Raw genomic sequence first — 19516 nt, 5'->3', positions numbered from 1 at the left:
AAATAAACCTTACATTAATATACATTTTTATTTAATTATTTTAAAGATTCAATTGCCTTTAAGATGTTTACATCTTACAATATCTTCTGCTTCAGTCATTTGTAAAAACATTAATGAGGTGTGTATAAAAAAAACAGGGCACCACCAAAAAGATCAATCCACACACATCCTCAGACATTTACATAAAAATGTATACATTTACACATTTATATAAAATACACTTTAAAAGTGTTTTGTTAAATTCACGGTCGTAATTAGGGTTACTTTTTTGAAGCTGTCATTATCATGAAAACTGGAGACAAGTTCCATGTAGAAAAGGAAAACTATGATCGCCTGAGGCAGTCTTTCACAGAAAGACTTGAGAAAGGCAAAAATGTAACTCAAGCCTACCCTGTCTGTTCTGAGGACAGGAGCAGAGCCACTCACTCTTTGTTACAAAAGGAGCACCTTGAGCATCTAAACTTCAGGGCGCAGCTCTCATCCCTGCAAAAAACAAAACCCTCCTAATTCCTGCTAGAAGAAAGTGAGCTACCGCAGATTTTCTCCTTAAATCTTGGGAGTCCCAGTAATGTGTGTGTGGGTGGGGGGTGTTAATTTGAATAATTAACTATCAATCATCATGTGATAATACTTGCAAGCATGACTTACACAAGTTCATCATCACCAGTAATGTTACAGAAGGGGACTTGTTCAGTCCACAGACAAACCTAACAAAAACATTCCGGTCAATGATAGTTGGAACATAATCCAGGAGAAGCAGATATAGACAGCTCGACCAACTGAATAAAGGTGACAGAGACAAGGGAAATAAATACTTAAAGCAAGTTAGATATCAGTAGGAATACACCTCTCAAATCACACAGTCAAAATAAAAAATAAAACAAGCATTTTTTTGGGGATCCATTCCTGGTAGAACCATCAAGCTTCAGCTTTCTCCTTTGCATCACCTCAGTGTGAAACACACGCACACAAAGTCCCACTTAGGTTTGCTTCTTCACTTTCCACCCGAAAAAACAAGTTTTTTTCTGTGATTGTTGTCCAAACAGTAAATATTACCTATGAAATGTCAAACTGCACTCCAGTTCAGTCCTTCTAATGATCTGATCTGTCTCTGCAGTCCTCCCTCTTCCCGTCTTATTGCCGTCCACTCCAGTGGCAGAATTAACTTGTTTTGGAGAGCTCCACGAGCATTACACAAATGCATTGTCATTTATCGAAGAGGAAGCAGTGGTAAATGATATTCTTTCTTTAATTTAAAAAAAGCCAGCTAATTACCAAAACCTAGTTCCTGCATGTTTGATGTAACTGTTTTGAAAGATGAGAACGTACATACTTTTATTATTAATGTTTTTCAAAATCTTTCTGAGATTCTCAAAGGCAGATTTTGCTCTTGAAATTTTCTTATTAGTTATTTGTACAGTTTTATCTAAAACATAGCTGTAGTTGACATGAAAAATAATTAGAAGTGAGAAGACAGTGTAATGATGGACACAAAGACATGTGTTGTGCTGTGGGACAGATCATGCTCCTGAGTCCACGTGTGAGCAAAAGAGTGACAATTAAATGAGCAATGAGCAAAAGGACAGTGTTGTCACAATGGAACTGAAAGAGATCAGGGATGGAGAAAAAGGTTAAGTAAAAGTCTGGATGTAGTGCAGTGAGGAGACAATGAGGCTAACGCCACAGTCCTGCGTAGTTGCCGTGCAGGCCAGAGCAGAGTGGTCCACCTGCCACAAACAGCTTGGTGCCAGAGTCATCGTAGCAGTGGGTGTACACTGCATTTGGGAAGGAATTAATGTCTGAGAAGTAACTTCTCCATGTCTCATCATGGTTCTGAAAGTAAACATAGACAGCGTGGAGAGAAGAGAAGAAAGATCATGAGAGGTAATTTGACATGGTGATCATGTTTTTTTATCCACTCCAATTCAGTGTCTGTGAAATTTAACTAAATAAATAAATAAGGTATGTACCAGCCAGCCGTTCCCGGTGGTGAGCTTAAGGATGCCCTCCCCTGAGCACTTCCGGTAACCTCCGGTTGTATTCAAAGGGTTGTCCAGGAATCTGTGAGCACGGATGTCATAGAAGAGAAGGGAACCTTGGCCAGTGCCCACTGTCACTATGTGCTCATAGAAACTTACTGAACGGATTCCTGTACAAAAGCAAGAGAATTATTCTAAATCATTCACTAATTAGTATACAACCACTAGCAAATTAATATATAAACTTTTTTTCGTGAATTTACTGAATTACTTACCACTTCCTCTTTCTTTGGAATTAACAGATTTGATACTTTGTGTAGGCTGCCGTGGATCCAGAAAAGAAACATGGGCCTGAGAGCCTACAGCATACACCGACCAGTCCTGTCCATACGCCAGACACACATTCTCCTTGCAGTGAGGAAGCTTGGTGGACAGTAGCTAAAGGGAAACGTGTGTAAGTATGTGTGGCTTTTCTGATTCATGTAAAGCTGCACAGACACTATCAGAGGATTATTTACTATTGTTAAATTTATATTTTATCATTTTGAGTTCACATTAAAGTAAAACTGTAATGTTGTGACCCTATTCATCATACCACCTACCAATATACGGAAACACAATGACATAATGCCTGTTAATTAAACTAAATCCTGGAATGTACCTTGCACAAGCTGTGTTCAGCCTTCCAGAGGTGGAAATAGCCATCCAAGGATACAGCACCCAGTTCCTTGAGGGACACACACAACATGGCAGGACAAGACATAAAGATGTTAAGGTGAGGTGTGCAGAGGCACAATACAGAGAAAGTGGCCTGGAATGTTCTTACAACACACCAGTAGCTCCCTTGCTCCCATGTCATTAATTAAATACACAGCAACACAGCATTGTTATAATATGAATCCCAAGAACCTGCCTTGATTGCAATTTTTAGTATATTGTTCATTCACTATGACTTGCCACATAAATGTTTTTAAGTTTCAGTGCTGCTAGAAAGCAAAAGTAAAACGTAGATAAAAAAAAAAAATTAAAATGATTAAACATTCTACGTATCGGGGTCACCTAACATCTGGTTTCCAACAGATGTGTGGGGAACCTACTTTATGGTTGTTGTTGAAGGCCAGAGCGCGGACTTTACAGTTGTATGGGTTGGTGTATTCCTTCGGGATATCCTTAAGGGCACGATGGGAGATATGGGCATAAGAGGGTACTGCCTCCTCATTCTGACTCCTTTGCGCCTGGCTCATTACTTCCTCTGTCACCTCCCACAGACCCATAGAGCCATCCCTGGACCCTGTAAATTCAAATACCAGTATTAAGTATATCTGTATTACTACATACATGCCTGGAATAAAATGGCAGACGTATACTGCCTGTTACAAATTACCATACACTTTATTCACAGTAGTGTAGCATGATGTATAACAACATAACAGCCTGCGTACAGCTTTCTCACTATCTGCTTGCCTGGCACTGTAGAATACAGTCCGTATGCATGGTGACATAATTTCCTAGTAATCAGTATTGCTAGTTTAACTCATGTCACTAGATTCAACTTTTCATATTCCCTAACTATTACTTTTATAAAAAGGGACTAGTGACAGAGCTACTGTAGCATTTTTGGGGAATTTGTTAACTACTTCCTTAATGTGAGTCACAAAAATTTTACAGTAAATGTTCTCCTCTGTTACTGTGCATGTTTGACTGTGTTCCGAGTCAAAATAAAGTTTGAGCTTCTCCTTTCTGTCAAATCTGTAATTTCACTTCATTAATTTATTTTTGTGTTGTTTTTGTAAAAAGGCTTGAATGTGTTTTTGTTTTCTCTTTGTCTATCCGTCTGTGCAGGAATCTAGAATAGAATAGAATACTAGAATGAAAGCAGTTTACAGATACTACAGTAGAACCTAAATGTAGGTTTTGTTGTTTGCTTGTATATAACTCACCAGAAACTGCCATGTTGTCACTGATCCACGCTATAGAAAATATCCAATCATTGTGACCATCCTGGAAAACGAAGAATACTCTGTAACAAAACTAAACAACTAGCCACCCTGTCGAAAGCTAAATTGAACCGTCTGTCAGTAAACCAAATACATTCTAAATACATACATCTCCAACACAAACAGGATCCAATGTGGGCAGTTGATAGATGGCCAGGCTGTTAGGGTTGTCCCCTCCAGTGGCAAGCAGTGTTCTGGAGGGGTTGAGTTCAATAGCATGGATACCACAGCCCTGCTGGTCCATCCGGGAACGAGAGCCTGCTGTTGAATGGTAATGACGGCCTGCCACCACTGCACCCACCACCCCAGAAACTCCACCATGGCACTCCCTGTCCTTCAGCATGGGGATGCGCGTTATCTGGCCAGTCTGGACATCAGCTACAAAAAGCTGTGGGTACAGAATATAAAAGACATTTTGTTTGCTTTCGTCAGAATTGTGATAGGAATATGCTCTTGTTCATTTCTAATGAGTGAAATCCCTAGGCTGACAATACTGAGCACATCAACTGAAGCTGTGATGACTTAAACATTCTTGGAAATGCTGGTGCATGATTACTGAGGATGTGTACAAATGTGAAATCCCCTGATGACTTTAATGACATATCGCTAAATATAAAAAACTAGATCAATAAACGGGATTGTCTATCTAGCAAGTTGACGTCTCACCGTGTTGCACTTGGTCCCGCACACCACTTGCCGATGGTTGAGCCATTGCGAAGCAAACACCTTGTTGAGTCGCCCCAGAGAGAACTCTTTCTCCTTGAGGATGCCAGGGAGCCTGCCAGCTGCAAACCCTCGCAGGCTTTGTTGCAACCGCAACTCATGCTGTTGTTGAGGCCTGAACTCTCGACCCCGGAGAGCACATACAACAGAGTGCTGACTGCACCACCAGTGCTGGGCATGACGTGACGAACAAGATCCACGGCTCCTCTTGTGTGGTGGCTGACGCCAACCCAGCTGGTAGAGAGGGGAAAGGTTAGTGATGTAGAGTAGAAAAGACTAGAGTCCAGTTATGAAGTTGTGGAAACCTGAAAAAAGATTTACATCCAATGTTGAAGTTAATCTGCAGACGAATATTGATTATTAGTATCAATTAAAAAAAAATGTGATACATAACCCTAATTTATTTACTGCAGCATCTGTGCTGAGTCATACGCAACCCCTACTACTGTAGAAACATGGTCTCAACTCATAGAAACACGAACTGAGTCTTGGTGGGCCTATGGTGGGAATTACAGCAAAACCTGCTTTGGCACTTCATCACTCTACATCAATAAGGTCTAGGGCCCAAGAGAGGCTAAATAAATGGTCAGTAACATCACAAAATCCAATATTACCACAATTATTTGCAGTAGTGTGGGGCTTTTTAAGGCCAGATGGAAATAAAAGTGCTTGTAATTTTACAATCACTGCTCACAGCAAAGCTTTTAAAAAAGTATATACCAGCTCATGTCAGAATTGGAATTTTTTTCAATTACACTTTACAGACAATATTTCTTTTGAAGTCCAACATGTCTACTAAGCTTACACTGTATCTATGTGGTGCAGAACTCGTTGATATGCAATGCTAGAGTTATCATGTAGGTCTGTATGTATTTTTGTTTATGTTAAGATATGGCTCAGTTCTGGTGCTAAATGATGTTGACCAAGGAGACCTGAGAGACACTCATTAAGATACAAAGATGTTTAAAACACGACCTGTGTGTAATGTTATCCATTAACATTCTAAACCGGTGTGCGAGTTATTAAGTCAAAACACCTTTTGTTGTGTTACAATTGAGCACCAAGATGACTGAATGAAGAGGATCTTCGTGGTGCGGTGCCATCGTGTTTACACATTCAGCCCAATTCCATTGCTCGTAAACATACTGTACGATTACAGTCTGAATCTAAGTTAATATGTTTGCAAACAGTTAGGAAACGTTTCAGCTAACGTCAACGTTAACTAGCTAACTACGTGAATTGCTACATCCTCAGCTATTAGCGTTGGCCATCTAGTTAACGAGCATTACGGAATTACATACGTTAAAGCAACCTCCGTGGTTGGCAACGATAATCAGTTACCAGAATACCACAATGGATCTATTAAAGTCAAAAGACTGTCTGTGATGTACACCAACATACATGTAAAGGTTATTTAGCTAGCTAGCAAGCTAGCTCAATTGAACAAGAGCCCTAAGAAAACCATATAGCTAGCTAACGTCTTGCTAACATTAGCGGCTGACTTTCAAACAGAAATATGCTGTATTTGTCGTTAAACGTTGTCAGAACTGGATGACAGTGTTTCTGGGTTACTGTACTGGACAATCTGTTAAAATGCCACTAGTACTCTACTTTAAGGGATATATTAGCTAACCCAGGATAGCCCAGGGCTGGTTAGCATGCTAAAATAATGACTGGTATGCTAACAAGGCTAATATGGATTCGCACCGGTTTCCGCCTACCTGTTGTTGGTCCTTGGGCTCTCCTGCCTTCCTTTTCCTGCTAACTGTTTTTCTCGCCATAATCTGACACACACAGTTCCCTCACCCACATGGAGGGTAAAAGTGACGCTGGACACTGGATCATATAATGTCGATATGCTATTTTGTTTCTTGGCCCTCAGTGGCAACGTCCGACGGCGGAGAAGGGCGATCACATACGGGGCAGGGGAATTAATCGCTGGCTGGCTAAGATTATCGCAAAACGAGCTTGTCCGTGGAGCCGTGAACCTAAAAGTATTTCCCACTTCGGCCCCGCAACCTACTCAGTTTCGCAAGATTTGCTCATATTCTGTCTCCTGCCAAAGTCGCGTCAGCAACGGCGAAAGCATTGAGCGGCGCGCAGTCGCACTCAAATTAAACATCAACAAAAACAAGGTCGTACAGTGCGTGCACGCGAAAGCAGTGCGTACTCGTCCACGCGACCTGCGCGAGCTCGCTGATCAGATGACTTAGCTTTTTTGGGTATATTTTTTCTGCGTTGGTTGGATTGAAAAAATTGCAAAAAATTACAAACTCCTAAAGGGAAGAGCGTGTTTTCTTCCTCCTATTTATTTGACTTATGACTTAACGAATAAAATAACAGTGTTCTGTCTGGTATTTACAAAATCGTTTTAGAAGAGTTATTCTTTTCACACAGACGGAATTTTAAAATAAACACAAATCATGTATTAAAAAGTATTTTATTATTTTTTTAATATAAAAAATATATATTATTATTATTTAATTTTATTGTATTTAATTGAACTGATAAAATTGGCTATTTAAGTTGCAATACATCACAAACAATTGCTCCCAATCGCTGCCTGATTTTATTTTTCCTCTGACTCCACATCACAACTGGATATTTCCTGTTGCCACTAACAAACACTTGAATGGACAGTGTAGAGGAAAAAAGTGTTGGGAACTGATGAATCAATCAAAGACTCAAACAATCAAAGGTGTCTTTCTGTGGTTTATTCTTGCAAGAAGGGAAATACACAGAAACAGTGCAAAGTTGCCCTGTACGAGTGTAGTTCTGCATTCTCTACCTCTGTGTCTGCTTAAATAACTCTATTGCTGCTAAGGAGTCAGAGATGTGTCGAGTTGAGATGTGACTTCTTACAGTATCTGCTCTGGGAGTTTCAGGGTCAGTCACAGCCCAACTCACTGAGAAGTGTAACATAGGAGAACAGGGTGTTCATAAAGCTGAGCATGTTGTTTTTGTGTTTTATAGCACACAACAAATAACACCACTATCTGGATTATATATATGTATCAAAGTTCTGTCACAATAGAAAACATCTTCATTAATATTAATTTCTATTACATTTCCTCTCCTCAAAGTGAACACAGAAACATTAGAATAGCCAAATTCATATAGACTTTCAGGAACTATCATTAATTCACTGAAAAAGCAGGAGCTGTTTTTGTAGAGATGAAAGCACCTCTGGTAATAAAGCTAACCAAAGGAATAGAACACTTATCATTTATGATAGAACATGAGTATCACTATTTACACAAAGTAATATTTTTCTGTGTTAGATTCATCACTAGCATCAGATAAAGTCTCAGTGTTTTTGTAGTGTAGTGTTTTGTATCTGGAGTCAACCCAACTGGTGACAGCTCTGCCACTTGTGCAGAGAGATGAGATGGCACAGGACCAGATGGGAGAACATCATGCTCTGTGCAAACTGCACAGCCCACACGAGGAGCACCAGTATCAGGGTCTCTGGAAGCAGATCCATCTGTGAGAAGCACAAGATCAGGGTTAGTCAAAGGCGTCCTGAAGGGGAGGTCTCTGTGTTCACACCTGCTGGAGAGAAGCAACACAACCGTGAGGGTCGCCGTCTACAGGAGTGGACAGCAAAGAATAGTGCACGGTTTAACTGTGGTGTTAGGCCTGTCTAAGAGGACGGTGTGGTATCGTAACCAGCGAGCGGCTGACAGATGAGATGATTAAAGAAACAGAATGAGGAACCATCAGCACAAGCTCACAATGTCCTACTATGTCTCTAGAGGCAGCACAGACTTTCAGCGGCTGCCACTGCTCCAGCTTAGTTTAGCAGAGAAGTAAACTACTGGTCTTTATTCCATCATGCTTTTTGTAGCAGTGCAGATATCATGCACCTGTCTTTTTCACCCACTATCTGAACAAATGGTTGAGAGGGGTCAGGAAGACCCCAAGTTGGAGCGGCCTTGGGAGGGTGTGAATAGCTTCAACTCTTTTGGGGGAGAGCGATTTCCCAGCTGCTGTGACAGCGAGTCCAAGGAAAGGAACCTCTTGCAGGAAGTTTGCACAAGCTACTGTAGCTTTGTGGCCTTCAGCAGCTAAATGTTTCAACAAAGACACCGTGTCTTTTTCACACTGATCCTTTGTGGGACTGCAGACAATGATTTCATCCACGTGCTGCAACAAAGCGCTTCCCGCAGTAAGTGAAAGGTGTTCAAGACTCCGTCTCGATGCCTCATTGAAGATGGTGGGTGTCTCCACATACCCCTGACACAGCCTGCATGTCCACGTACGGCCTTTGAACTGTTCCATGTAGTCTGTTCCTCCTGGATTCACTAACGCATGCGCTTTAGACACAAGACAGACTGTTGCAACTTACGCATACAGTAAATAACTCACCCCACAGTGCACAAACACTCCTTCTGAATTTGTACCTGCGTCTGTGGTGACCTTCAATCCCTCCGGGGACGAGATCAGAGGAATGCCTAGTTTTATCATCAAGTCTCTCCCTAACAAATTTATCAGGCACAAATCAAAAAGCATGAAAGCATGAAAGCATGCTTAAATGTGATCCCATCTCATCTGAATTATGTCAAAGGTTTGGTAAAGTATTACTTTACTTTTACACCTGAATCCCCAACACTGTTTACATAACTTCCACAAAGTTTGGGAATAGTGTTGGAAGTTGAAGTCATCACTACAGAGCATGTTGCTCCACTATCTACTACAAAAGTGATTAGTTTCCCATTTAAGATCAGTGTTATCTCTGGAAACTGCATGTGAGGCTCAGTCAGATGCACATTGGTGCCTTGTGGTTTCTGCAGTCTTCTTTCCAAATGTGACAAACATCAAATCAAATCATGTCTGAGTCTGAGCATAGCGGGCGTTTTTCATTGCTGTTAACTATGACATCATCAGTGAGTGTGTGTAAACGTGTCTTCATTGTGGTGTGTGTGTCAGTTTTAATGGAAAAATTGTTTCTTCTTTATTCTATGCTTTTAATATATCAATTTATGACTTGTGTTCTGCAATTAATATGTTAAAAAACAACAACTTTTTTTTAATCTGCCCCTCATGTGCAGCAAACGGTGAACTTGGAACCTCGGCATTCTAATGACACACTAATGTTTTTGTTTTTTTGTATTTTTTAGATATTTTATTTTTCAGAGGACGCTCTGACCCAACACTCAGCCTTACAGGAAGCCCTGCTTCCCAGTGGCTCACACACAGACATGATGTAGGTTTGATCAGAGGATGTGACCAGTGGTCATTACACGTAAATCTGACCACAGACCATGTAAACACTCTCTGAAGGGAAACCATAGATGGCGTTACTGCAGACACCATCAAGCTGCTGAAACATTAGATGCCACAGGCCGCAAAGAGAGCCTGTCTAAATTACATCAGGTTGTACGACTTCTGTTCTTTTGTCCTGTAGCCTATTTTCCTGCCAACTTTCATCCAGCTGCTGCTGAACGTCCACGGTGTCTATGAGCAGTGGCTGCAGCAGAGAAAGCCGTGCTGGCATCACATGACATTGTTGGCTACTCTGATGTCACCTTATTGGTTCCTCATACTGTGTCTTTGATCCTTTGGGAACAGAAATCATCACATGTTTCTACAGCTGATGGCTTAGATGCAACACCACCTTGCTCAACATGCTGAACATCACTATCCAGAGGTGCGATGTGTTTCACCCAGCCACTCTTCTTCAGGCCCTGACGATGGCGAGCCTCAGACTGTGTTGATGGCTCCGCCTCAGGTTGGGTTTGCAGTCTGCACTCCTGATGCCGTCTTGAAGTCTGGCGCTTTGCTAAGACACTACTCTGCTCAGGCTGCAGAGTTGATCACATTGACTGAAGCTAGTAAACTAGCAGAAGGAAAATCAGACGCTGCTGCGAAGGTCGCTGCTCGGCAACCCCCTACTCGTCCATGTTCCCTCTCCTCATCCTCGTTCCCTCTCCTCATCCTCTTTTCCTCTCCTGATTCTCGTTCCCCCTTCTCATCCTTGTTCCCTCTCCTGATCCTCATTTCCTCTTTACCCTCTCCTTCCTCATCTCTCCCCGTGCTTCAAACATTTTCTACCACAGGAACACAGACTCTGGCAGACGAATGGTTCCACCTGTAGCCATGAAGTCTGGTTTAGGCCTGATGGCAAACCGTGCCACCCAAACACCTTTTTGTGTGCACTGATCTCCCCAGCTGGTTTTTGGGTTGTTGATTTTCTTTACTTTTTATAATAAATCACACAAAAGACAACTCTTTCATCTGCTTGTTTAAGGTAAATTTCCACCACACAGTGCATTCACCTCCCTCCACAGTGTCATCCACACTGGCATCAGAACCCAACAGGCCTCTCAATTTGCTCCTTTGGAATTTTGAAATCACCCAGCATCAAAAAGCCTCAACTCAGTTTTTTACCACGTCTTTGTCTTTGAGACGGAGTAATCATTTTAGTTTGTTAACCATCATAAGCTCAGGCAGTTTCAACATGAGCTCTATTTTGCTGCCTGGTTGTATTTTTTCGCTGACTCCACGTCACAGCTGGATATTTCCAGTTGCCACCAACAATAACCTGGATGGACTGTCAGTTCTATTGTTCTACCGCTGCTGTTGGTGTGTATCTCTAGAAACGCAAAGAATAAACAAGGAGACAGGGATTTGTACTTTCTCATCTTTTTCATTCAACACATTTAAGCCGTTGTGATCATTACCCAAAATACTGACTTTTTTTCATTTTATCCACACACATCTAAATGAACAAATGATAATGGAAGAATGAATTGATGGTGATACTATAAAATGCATTTCCTGAAGACATTTAGCACTGTGGATGCTAAAATGCAGAATTTATTCCTGAAGAGCTGCTGAAAGATGCTGAAACAACGCTAGAACACAGTAGCAGTCACTGCAGCAAGACTGCACCATCACAGAACACGTTATCCTGTGGATGTACCAATTAATGCCACAATCCAAAAGCATCTGTGCTGCCACTGGCATCACATCCATAGCTTCTTAGTTTGAGGCAGGGTTTTATTTTCAGATGCACCGCTCTTTGTAATTTCATTTGTTGCCTTTTCTTTGCCTGAGTCTTTGAATTTGATGCAGCTTTCTGTTTTGGTGTGAGCCATTTTAACTTACAAAGGCTTTAGTTTATTCATGTGAGCTTATAAATGTAAGGCATTGTTTTCTTTTTTCACGTGTACGTACGGGCCACTGAGCCTATGCCAGCTGTGGTTTTGTGGCAGCATAGGAAGATGATGACAGTGAAAACATGGAGCACACCTGCTTGCGGAGCAGTGTGGCTGACTCCCATCCATCACAATGTTAAAAGAACAACATGGATTAATGGTTTAGCCAACAGAATATTTTAATGTTCATTCGCTTCTCACTAGTTCTATTACCTGGTGGCTTAAAACTACAGGTATATAAAACCTTTGACGCAAACCCCTATATAATAACAACTCTTTCATTTAATCAGCACATAACTAAGAAGGAGGGATTGCCCCACTCTTTATTCCCACTATTGGAGCTATTATGGGACAGGCAAAAGAAGGTCAACCTGCATGATTAATAAAACCTTATGTATGAGTTTTGCATGAAGACAATAATACCACTTTGTTTGCTTTAAGATAAATGTAATGTCCACAGTAAATTAAAAAGGCAATAAAAAACAGAACTAGGTGAAATCTTACTTGCAGACTACATTGCCAACCACATACCAGAGGTAAAATATTTGTTGAAGTGTGGGTAGAAGACCTAACATGGCACCTTGCTTGCATCACAGTCATCAGGGGAAGTTTTATTTACTATAAGCATGTGCCCATCCATCAGGTTTGAGTAGTCCTGTATATTAGCAGATACCTTGTTGTGAACATTTTCAAATAATGTGAAATAAAGTTGCCACAAAACGACACAAGAAACATAATTGTCACTGTGTTCTTCTGAAATCAATTGGCTGTTGATGTGCTCCATTTGTATTTCTGGAATACAGAGAAATCACTTGCTCTGTACCAAGATGAGCATCAAGTCACATTCAGCTAATTTTGGAATCAGTTGCTATGCTAATCATGATTTCAGTCAGTACCACATAGTTAAATATTACAGATGCATCAGCCACCTCTGCCTTTAAACAACGCAATAGGCAACCTGTCAAAATCTGTAGGATGAAAAGTAGGTCCATTAACACACCAGCATGACCCCCCACCTCCCCACCCCTACCGAAAGAAAGCATACTGCCCGTCTTTCAAGCACACAACAAACCAAGATATGGAGAAATGCTTTTAGTATGTGGTGACAAACATTTTGACATTACTCCAGACTGTGGAGATCAGAACAACAAACCTAAAATTAAAATGAACTTTACTGAATTATATATCACAAATTGGAAAAGGTGTGTAAAGTCATCATGTTTGAGTAAAATCCGTGTTTGCATCAAATCCAATAACATTAATTGACAGAATTGACCAAAATGAATCCTTTTCTAGTTACAGCCACAGTTCCGGGTTCTATTCTTTATCTCCCAACAATTATTTGAGGCTCAAAGTGCCAGTCAACAGCCACACTATATTAAATGTCTATATTGCACCGTGATGTGGCTGCAAAAAACAACCCTCACTTTCATTTTTTCATTCACTCACTCCAGTCTGCAAACAAAGTCTGTGGCATTTGAAAGCTGAGCTTTTGTACGTTAACATCTTCCGTTGCCATATCAAATGCTTTATTCTTAAGTCAAAGTGTCAGTGTACTACTTTAAATAAGGTGAGAACAATGAAACATGTGTCTGTGCAGTATTTGACACGTCAGTGCCAGTGGGTTATGGGCTATTTCTTAATACTTCCTATGAAAAGAATGTTTTCTATCTGCCCACGCCTTTAGCAGGCTGATCCACTGCAGGTCAAAGGGACCTACTGGGGCAGTAGTATCTCTTCTGTTCTGTTACAATAACTACTGTGCTGTTCCTAAAAAAAGAAACTAAATCTTTAAATTGACATGAAAAAGTGCCCGAAAGAACAGAAACAGACATGAACAAAGTGAAAGCACAAAGTAGACCAGAACTCGCCGGCACGGCACCAGAGCAGAGAGGGCACTTTTTAAAAGTCAAGACCTCTGTCTGTTGACTGTCTTTTTTTTTTAAACTTTTAATGTTATTTTCAGTTTGAAGAGTCCCAAAGGCCCCAATGATGCCCCATGACTCACTAGGTCTGCACTGAGCAGTGGAAAATGGCAGCTCAGTTAACAACAGAGGTTCATACTGGTTGTCTGTGATGCAGTCACTGTCACACGCTTCCCATTTGGTCCTGCAGCTCTGCCTGTAGTCTGAGAAAGACGTCCACGTGAAAGCACATCACAAAGGCATCAAAACGCTGCAGCCCAGTTCTTCCAGTTTCTTTCTCCCAGCTTAATCATTGGTCGCCTTTTGTATCAAATTCCCCCCAGAATTTCTTTGCAAAATAAATATCACCATGAAATGGTTTACACTTTGAACCACTCCGCTCTATCCACAGTCTTCATGGAGTGCTGAGACAACACATTTTAGCAGAGAGAGGAATACAACAGTCTCCCTGTTGTCCCTTCCAGGGTCGAGGGAAGGGCGGGGCATGGTTTGATAGAGTAGGCGGAAGCAGAAGGGGCTGTGATGGGTGGCAGCAGGAGGAGAGCCCTGGGCTGGGCTTTAGTCGATTGGTCAGCTGGACTCAGCTGCCTGTAGCACGAGCCATCAGGTCCTCTAGTGCCTTCTCCTGGTCATTGTTGTGAACCAGCAGCACTTCTTTGATGGCATCCCGCTCAAATCCCATTTCACTAAATCTTGACATTAGTTCAAGGAACTGCAAGGCCTGGAAAGGAAGAATGAACCATGAACTACTATACAACAAACACTCTGGAGACATTTGGGTTAAACATGTCACTAAAGGTAAGGAATTGAACCTGCAGCTTCCATCCAAGCAGGTTCAAGCCTTCAACTTTCACTTTGCTTCATGGTTTGGACATGGTCTTCTTTATCTTGCTTATTGCGTTCATATTTATGCTTATTAAATCACATATTCACACATCTAACATTTCATATTGATTCATCATTTCATCAAATGCTGCCTTCACATAGAGACTGATTATTTAAAGGTACTAAATAGTTTGCAACAATCAATCTCACAGGAAGCAGAAAGTTTTATGATTCCTAAATTAAAATACTAAAAAAATAATATGCTTTTCTTTATGGTTCATTTATGGTTCAATATGCAAACCTTTTCTTCTGAGCATTGATACACATCCAAACATTCCTCCACTGCACTTGGGTCAAAGCCGTGGTCACAGAGACGTCCAAATAAAATAAGGTAATCCAGGACCTTAAACAAATTACAACATCATTACATCATTAACATCCTTTTAATTATGGTTAAACTGGGTTTCAGGTCAAAGAACATTTAAAGACAACTGTAAACTAAAATATTGAGCACTGTGTAATGTTAGAAATTTATGTGCATCATACCTGCTCCATATTGTGCCCTTGTCTTTGCATGGCCCGTAGGACACTCTCATAAGGATAACCCATGCTCACAAGACTGTCCACACACTCACGCTCATTGGTGGTCATGCTGAGCAGGGCTCCACCACACGGAAGACCAGCAGATCCCGACCCTGCACTGGCCTAGAGTGAGTAATGAGTCAAGAATTAGACAATACTAATAATTGTATGGTAAAGATTCATACAGTTTGTTGAATCTGTATTTGTGCACACACAATGACTGATCTGAACGTATGCATGTAGACAGTTTTTATACTCACTGGTTTTGGTGTACTACTGTTGGGGTAGCTGGGTGGCGTAGGGGCAACGTTAACTTGGGTCTTGGGGATGATTGACGGACTGCCATTGGGTAGGCAGTGTCTAGGAGCAGGGACGGGCGCAGGAAGGGGGTTGTACGTGACTGGATCTGAGTCAACAGTATCAGTGAGTTTGGGAAACGTCAGAGAGCGGATGTTACATGGCCGGTCATCTGTGTCAAACCCTGCTCTCCCAGGGTGCCCAGCTCTTTCTGTGTCCAGCAAGGCAACCAACCCATTTGGTTTATGGATAAAGCCCGGTTTAGTTGCGAGGTTGTTGTTGGTGCTGGGAGGAGGCGAGCCATTTCCATGTAATGCTGACCCTATATTTGCGTGCTCTGCTGGGGATACAGATGGAGGAGGTTGAGGTTGAGGCTGAGGCTGGCTCTGGAGGATGTTCCTGAGCTCTTCCTTATCGTCCAACGTTTTGAGCTCTAGTTTGTCAAAAGGGTCTTCCTCACGCTCAAAGTCAGCTAGATTGAGGCTGTTTGGCTGAGGCGTGCTAGGCTGGGTTTTCCTGGGGCCAAGACTTGGAGCAGGCAGTGGAGTAAGAATGGCATTATGACTCAGCCCCACCAGGACAGGGTTTAACGCAGGCGGTGGAAGGTCCTGGTCCTCTGCAGCAGGACGGGGTTTCTTCCCTCCACCACCATCAATTTCCTGGGCCTGAGCTAAACAATCTCTGCTCTCTGCCTCCTGCTTGGCTGCTACTGCTCTGGCCTCCGCTGCTCTAGCCTCAGCCAGTTCAGCCCCCCAGCTCACACTACGCCTCTCCAGAGAAAAGTCATACTGTTGAGAGTGCAGTAAAAGGGAAAGTGATGGTGATGAGAGAGATGGCACACAGCGTAAAGAATTATGACTAAGGGTTATGTGAACTTTTAATTAAATTAGCACACTTAAACATCTCAAGACCTTTTATAATACAGTCTCAATAAATTCAAATTATGAGGTTGTTTATGTTGCTGTAAATTACACAGACACTCACATTTTTCATAGAGGTATTCACAACGCAAGCAACGAAAGTAACATCTGGTACCACATTAGTAATTCTAATAAACAACAAGTGCTTGGAAATTATATGATGTTGCTATTCATTTTGTGCCTGGCAATAAAAATGAAATGCCACAAAAGAGAACAGAGAATAATAAAGACACAAAAGAGCTAAATCTAGAGGTACGGAACTTCATGCTGAGACTGAAGTTAAACACACAGCATAGATAAATTTGTGTATTTAGTGGAATGTTAATCTTGGTTTCACCTTAATCATTAGATCATAGTCCAAGTCAAATTCCATTACTATACATTAACATGATTGCTCACTTTTAAAGAGACTCATGTGTTCCTTCTTTCCTATTCTTGTGTTTCTAGATATTAAACTGGTCCTGCATTGCAGTATAGCAAGAATTAATGTAAAGGGGCTAAGGTATAACCAATGCAAAATAAGCATCTTCCCCACATGAGACTAACCTGTGTCTCCAGCAGCAAAGAGCCATAGTCTGGCAAACAGAATCCAACAGGTAATCCCACTTTGTCTGGGCGGCGAAATTTTTCATTGATCTTGAAGGGAACTTCATCAAGGTAGCTGATGGGTCCTGTGTGAAAAACACAAAAAAGTTAAGATAACAAATAGGCATTACACTGTAGCAGCCGACCAAAACATCACTCACTACTCAAACTTTTCAAAATACCAGAATAAAGTAGGAAAAACCAGTTCTTACCAGAGCTGTTTGCATCTGAGCCAGATTTTCTCGCAGCCATTTAGAGACTATGAAAACAGATGAAGGTAAAGCAAATGAAAATTAAGCAATTTGATCAAGGAGTCATAACTACAGGACATAAGATAAGGTACGCTATGTGAGATAAAACAAAATGAAAACAGTCCAAAGTGAATTACCCAGTTCCGTTTGTTGTTGTTCGATGAGATGTTTTATATAGATATGTCTTTCATTAGGACTGGAAAACTGTCCCCCAGAACAACATTATTAAAGTATAATAATGATACTTTAATACATGGCAATACAGACTTTAACTATGTGTCCCACATCACACAAAGCCGCTATTTGGTCATCCCAGACAACAATGCCTAACATTATCGCAGCGACATCACTGTTTTCACCTCCTAAACACAGAACTTTGATTTGTGTAGTGGTGTAAAAGTACGACAGCTCACTGATAAATGATCACACTGCCAGTCCCAGCACTACAGCTCTTTGCTGTTGTCCACAAGTTGCTCATATGACTGAACCCAATCTCACTAATCTCCCATTTTGAGAGTATAATCAGTTTAGGTCAACAAAACAAATACACAGAAGCATGAAAGTATGCCTGCTACATAACCAGCACAAAATACGGATGGCTCATGAGACAGTCTGAAGTTCACTACTCTACTAGATAAGTTAGCTGACAACACATTACCTACATATTAGGAATTAATAATGACATAGCAAAATTATTTATACAGCATTAAGTCAGTAAAAATCAATGCTCACACTCAACATATCACTAATGATGCGGTGTAGAAAATCTGCTCACGTTAATCATTGTAGCGCAGCACCCAGTCCATCGTTCCTAAGAATGCACCAAAGTTATGATGCTGTACTAATACAACAAAAGGAGTAATACACAGTTGTCTGAGATACTCAGCAGTCTGTTTACTATTCAAAGCAATGATAATGCAATGTTAGAAAAGGCCCTGGGCTCTTCAGGAGAATGATCAGCAACATAAGTTACCGTTTGAAACAGGGTTGTGTATTAATGCAAACTAGGGGCAGGCTGCAGGAAGCTATTAGTTGCAGTTGGTCGTGTTTACTAGTATCGTGCGTTGTATAATCATCACAAATTGTAGTTAATTATGTACATATTTAATCAGCTCACAAGTCTAACATTCTGCGTGAAGTTACGTTTAATTTTCTAAATATCGGAGGCAACCGTAGGGCAGAACAACACTCCGCTAAGGCAATGCTAGTTAGGTTAGCAAAGTTCTCCAAATTAGTTAAAACACCGAAAGGATTTAATTAAGTATCGTTTGTCACCCTTTTGCGGAATCTTACATTAAACTAGCGACACTAAAGTCTCCCGGACGCCACGTAAAGCTCGCAGCAGCATGTATGCATAAATTAGTGTCACTCAATTTGTGACTGCGTTAATTAGCAACAAGCTATGCTACTGTTATTTTCGTTGCTCGGCGCTAACAAGGAAGCCACCACATAGCAGTTCCGCTAGGAAGTCAACGTTGGGTATTGTTTTAGTTGAGATTCTGTTGAACTGAGTATTAAGATCGAACAGATCCGCCGGTTGGCAAGCCCGACAAGCTGCTGGCTCATGTTTTACACCAGTCACGCGAATACGGTTAGCTTCGCCAGTGGCCTGGCTGAAACGTTGTGTGGCAGAACGGGTCAGTCTGCTGCCTCTGCTGTCACCGCCCCTGAAACAAAAGCTCAGCTCCCACGTAAACACAGTCTTATCACCTGTTTCCGCTCCGGTGTGTTCTTGCAAAATCCACGCGACGTTTTGTTGAGGGGTCACTACAATTAAAATTCCTCTCTGGATGAGTTTTATTTATACTGAAATCTCTGTCCTGCTTCGGCGTACGACGCCATCTTGGTTTAACAAACTCCTTTCTATTGCTTCCTGTTTGACGTCACTCACATAGATGACGTCAAAACACCACAAGGTAACAAAAACAGTACAATTTTTGTTTTTAAAACCAGTACTTCGTATTTTAGGAGTCAAACAAAATGTATTTAACTCTCTCAAATCTCACTGTGGTAGAGGGAAAAAATCTAGGGAAAAAAATATCGAGCTAGAGAAGCAGGTGGGGGGGGGGGGGGGGGGGGGGGGGGGGGTGGTTTAAAAGAAGCCTCAGATGAAGTAGTAGTACATATTTGTGTCATGTGCTAGAAAGATGTACACAAATGTGCTAAAATCAGTGAAGTTGGTTCAAATTGGCTAACCCACATAAAGGGTGTGACTTGAAGTTTCTTTGGAACACTGACTCCTGGAGTTTATCCAGAGATATTCCCAGAAACC

At 41.4% G+C, this 19516-nt stretch overlaps 2 protein-coding genes across 3 annotated transcripts; both read right to left on the bottom strand.

The window, feature by feature from the left end:
* Positions 1–9: 9 nt before the first annotated feature.
* Positions 10–6849, bottom strand: dcaf12 (DDB1 and CUL4 associated factor 12). The gene is made up of 9 exons (XM_029150227.3): positions 6421–6849; positions 4643–4933; positions 4086–4364; positions 3920–3980; positions 3077–3270; positions 2641–2706; positions 2255–2417; positions 1971–2149; positions 10–1833 (listed from the first exon to the last, which is right to left on the bottom strand). Exons 1-9 carry the CDS (start codon positions 6478–6480, stop codon positions 1675–1677), a joined length of 1452 nt encoding a protein of 483 aa, XP_029006060.1. The 5' UTR covers positions 6481–6849; the 3' UTR covers positions 10–1674.
* A 5164-nt stretch (positions 6850–12013) lies between these two features.
* ubap1 (ubiquitin associated protein 1) lies at positions 12014–19114 on the bottom strand. Of its 2 annotated transcripts, none has more exons than XM_029152174.3 (7): positions 18955–19114; positions 17206–17252; positions 16955–17079; positions 15452–16276; positions 15156–15314; positions 14911–15012; positions 12014–14505 (listed from the first exon to the last, which is right to left on the bottom strand). In XM_029152174.3, exons 2-7 carry the CDS (start codon positions 17243–17245, stop codon positions 14365–14367), a joined length of 1392 nt encoding a protein of 463 aa, XP_029008007.1. In that variant the 5' UTR covers positions 17246–17252; positions 18955–19114; the 3' UTR covers positions 12014–14364. The 2 variants fall into 2 exon arrangements, with proteins under 2 accessions (XP_029008007.1, XP_040926852.1); XM_041070918.2 differs by lacking the exon at positions 18955–19114 and adding an exon at positions 18020–18903.
* Positions 19115–19516: the final 402 nt, after the last annotated feature.

The sequence above is a fragment of the Betta splendens genome, chromosome 5 (assembly GCF_900634795.4).
Source record: "Betta splendens chromosome 5, fBetSpl5.4, whole genome shotgun sequence".
NCBI lineage: Eukaryota > Metazoa > Chordata > Actinopteri > Anabantiformes > Osphronemidae > Betta > Betta splendens.
The sequence above is the reverse complement of the archived record's forward strand: the minus strand, read 5'-3'. Positions and strand labels throughout refer to the sequence as shown.